General features: G+C 46.5%; 1 protein-coding gene across 1 annotated transcript; it reads right to left on the bottom strand.

Annotated features, from left to right (window-relative positions):
- Nucleotides 1-33: 33 nt before the first annotated feature.
- On the bottom strand, nucleotides 34-453 carry K452DRAFT_302530 (uncharacterized protein; the record flags this gene model as incomplete). The annotated part of the gene is made up of 2 exons (XM_033542603.1): nucleotides 34-71; nucleotides 150-453. 2 exons carry the CDS (start codon nucleotides 451-453, stop codon nucleotides 34-36), a joined length of 342 nt encoding a protein of 113 aa, XP_033392470.1.
- Nucleotides 454-4,228: the final 3,775 nt, after the last annotated feature.

Genomic DNA, 4,228 nt, shown 5'->3' with positions numbered 1-4,228 from the left:
CCAGCCGTAGTCTTGCTCCGTGCAATCTAGCGTTTAGTTAGCACGTGGTCCATTTCCAATTCCGACACCAACTAAGCACGTGTTATATCAAAAACGAAAGTTACATGTCCAAAAAAGAGAGAGTGAGAGAGAAGGGAAGCAAGACTTACCATCATTAACGTACATATGCATCGATATCTGATAGTACGACTTCGTATCATAGTTCATCTGTATCTCAGGCGCCCCGCCATCAATTTTCTTGCATCCGGAATCCATATCCGCCGTTGTACCCGAGGCGTCCACGTTCGTGCTGTCGCACTCATACGACACTGACCAGGTCTTTCCCTCTGGAATGGGTTGGATGTCGCGGCGCGTGAGATCGGACGCGTCGGGGTTCGGGCTGGGCGCCGCGAGGGCGGTGGTGGAGAGAACGGCGCCGAGGGTGGCGAGAGTGAGGAGTGGCGTGCTGAGCATAGCGGTTTGTCGTGGTGTGGTTTTGGGTGCTATGATGAGGGAAAATGATTGTATTGCAGGAAGCTGTGTGTGGGTCTGTGTGTGGTGGTTGTTTTCTACAGAGAGTGGTAGGAGGAGGTAAAGAGCACTCTATATACGACGAGGATCTCTTCCGCATATTGTTGTTGGTTGGGGGCGCAGCTAAGGCATCCCTACACTGGTTTCAACTTCGTGTATGCAATTTCGCCTTCACGAGAAGTCACAAGAGCTCAGTGGTGCGGCTGTGGCCCCCATGTTCTGAGTTTGCTCCTGGAGGATTTCGCCCCATTGTGCTCGCAAGATGACAGGTCCCTCTCCCATGGGGAGTAGTGAGGGAAGTCAGAGTTAAGGAGATGATGCAGAGTCTCCCTAAACATCTAGAAATATAAGATATGAGTTGAGTTGCTAGGTAGTTTGTGTATAGATAAACGAAGACGATTCTTTTCTTTCTTTGTTTAACTAAGTAAACGGCATGCCACTTGCCCGTGGTAATACCCTTATCTGGATTCTCTTACTTGCTGCGTATTGCGGATCTGTAATCTTTAATCTTAATCAAGCTTACTTTCCGGTAGAATGTTTTATTTATTATAAGAGATGGCTCTTTTATTAAACAATGCTAGCTATAATTTCGACACCATGATACTCCGCACCGATGTCGAAAAGTGGCAGTGATTATTATCACCATATAGTGTGTAACCATTATAGAGAGAAACCAGCTTATCCAGCAGCAAAATAACAACACCGGAAAGACAGTAGGGGGAATCCATCGGTCGTGCCTCCCGTCCGCCAGCTTGGTGCGCTGGGGTTTTCCGCAAGAAGGCCTCTCGAGGACGAACCGAACAGTTGCTGGAAATAATCTATGATCTCGTTCGGCACCCCCTCCATTTGAACCCAACCTTCGACCATTTCTTCTTGGCAGTCCCCTTTTTGGCTTCTTATTTAGCCTCTTCCATACTGCAACTCCTTAGTATCGAGTGCGGTCAGTCGAGGATATATGAAGAGCAACACTAATGAGACATGAGTTCAAGACTTCAGTTCAAGCTCCGAGACACTATACCTTAAATAAGGTCTTTTAACCTCCACGAAGGAAATCAGTATCCTTACAAGCATTTTCTTGCCTAGTTTCGCCGGAACCTAGAATATAACTACAACACTCCTAAGTACACATAATTCGCCAATAAATATTCACTCACACGTTTCCGGTCCTCACTGTCACTCAGTGTAGTAGAAACCATAAACTCCGTACCTATCATACGACCAGAACAGCAGAAAAGGGCTCGACATTGTCGAGAACATAATTATATCACACATATTGCCGCTGGACACTCAAGGGGTCAGCATAGGCATGTAGCTACCTTTGGGGAAACAAGACATCGCATAACAAGAATGCCAATGCGCATGTAGAACATGCGTAGGACACCCAAGCCTACCACCGACCAAGAGACTGGCGAGAACAGGAACACGATTTTCCTTGTTCATGGCGAGGATCCGTCTTTACCGTGCGGTTGTCTCTGGTCCCATGCGTTCCTTGAGCAATGGGCTGCTAGTGTTGGACTCTGGATCCGCTTGAAGAAGGGCAGAGGCACTGACACCTCGTACCATCACCAACCCGCAAACACAACTCTCACCAGCTAGCCATAGCGTTGCTCACTAACGTCTTTCAGCGATCCAAAGCATGCTTAATATAGTGCTTCAGCAGCGGTTCTACGCCGAAAAGGATCCCAAACTCACCTAGATCGGCCATTTCCAGGTCATCGCAGCCCAAAACCGAGCGTGCAGTCCCTATAGCCATCTATAAGCGCTTTTCAAGATCCTCCACAGCCATCCTGGTACATGTCTGCCCATAGAGCTCGAGAAGTTGGAAAACCGTAAGTAACTGTCGAGACTAGAATAGACAATCTCCAACTCACTTCATTAATTTGAGGATCACTCTTACTGTGTAAATACATCTTATCATTCAAGCATATTTCATTTGCACACACATGTTTATTTATACTAAGGTAAGCAGTTCCTGCTATCCACTGTACAGGCTTTCTTTGCCTTAACAGTTACGACACCCAATATCAATGGCATAGGCATTGATAATAATGCTTAAAACTTACTAAATATATCTAGAATGCCTGAGCATCAAAACGAGCAAAACTATCCACGAGCAAGGAGTAACCCAAACTAATCTTAACATATAGATGACCCAACCACGCCAGCCGAATAAAAAGGCTCACACAAACTAGACAAATTGGCCATAACGCTCCAAACCGCTCTTCGTTCAATACTTCTTGTTGAACTCCACTTTGCCCATTGCTCTCCCATCTTTATCGTTTTGGAATACAATCTCCAAATGATTGTCCACTTCGCGGATGTTGACAGGCTCCTTGAATAGCTCGACGGTCTCGATTCCGGCGCTGGTGTTGCGGAGCTTCTCCTTTGGTGGCTTGGAAAGCATGGCCAGGGACGTCATTTCGGAGATGGAGTCCCATGCGCTAGACTGGATGCCAGAGAAGGCGAGGATATAAATGATAAAGGTGGTGATGTAGATGCAGTAGGTGATGAGAATGGCGATGGCGAACTTCTTGGGGAAACCCTCCATGGTGTAGGCGAGTCCGTCAACAAAATATTCGTTTGCTATGCGGTACTTCCCTTCAGTTTCTGGTAGTTTGGCGTTAAATATGTTATGGGTTTTGCCGGTCAACCAAGAATCCGCCCAGCCGTCAGGCTGCGGGTGCCAGATTGGACAGTAGTCGGGGCCAGGCCAAGACTCTTCTTCTCTATGAATTACCGCGTCTCTGGTGATAGATTCAATACTATGACCTCCGTGTGATAAAGCAACAGTGATCATAGAGGCCAGGGGGATTCCTGGCGAATCATATTCGTCCCAAATTGCATCTAAAACAGAAACAGTCCCGTTATTCAGAGTTGGTAGGAGGAGCCCCGCCCATTCCTTGGTGAGCTTGACAGTGTTCGAGAAAGAGTCATCCGACAAATAGGTAACATCTCCTGTCATAGCGGAAGTTTCGCCCGAGGTGCTGTTTAAAATAATTGCGCTATTATGCCAACGTGCCATGATAGGACAAGCAAGTATTCCAGTCCGAGGTCTGAAAATAACGGCAGCAATTGACATATGGACGGAGCTCCCTGTTTCAATCCATACAATTTGCGAGGAAGAACTATTTGGAGATAAATTATCAAGGTCCGGTGAAGACAACGTACGGTTTCTGTGATAATCGTAATCGATGTCAGGGACATGGATAACATTTTCCACGGGCCAACTCGTGAAGACGCAGTACGCCCAAACGATAGGCTGTTTCGCTAGTGTGGTAGATTTGACGCCATAATTCTGTTCAAGGGTTTTACTAGGACGCTGTGTGCCATCGTTCCATAGATATTGGAGAACCTGAGTTAACCAGACCATACTCATTGGGGGAACTGTGAAACTAGGTCCGGCCATTATATCAGACGTATATGCCGCCCTTTGTTCCGGTATTACAGTATAATCGATGATTTTAGACAAGGCCAGATTTAGTCCACCTATAAGATATTTGAATCTCAATATACCAGTGCCGGGGTTTTTGTTCGACGAAAACTCCGATAGAAACTGCCATCCGGTATAAGGACACATATAATCTTCTGCAACTTCTATTGTGCGTTCATAACACTTGGAAGGAATATTTGCACTGGTCATCCGACTGGAGAATAACCACTCCGCATTCTCTGTATCGTTGAGCCAGATGTAAGTCATACCCGCAGGGTACATTTGTCT

Source organism: Aplosporella prunicola (assembly GCF_010093885.1).
Source record: "Aplosporella prunicola CBS 121167 unplaced genomic scaffold K452scaffold_40, whole genome shotgun sequence".
NCBI classification, from domain to species: Eukaryota; Fungi; Ascomycota; class Dothideomycetes; order Botryosphaeriales; family Aplosporellaceae; genus Aplosporella; species Aplosporella prunicola.
This window is presented reverse-complemented; position numbering and strand designations above follow the sequence as displayed.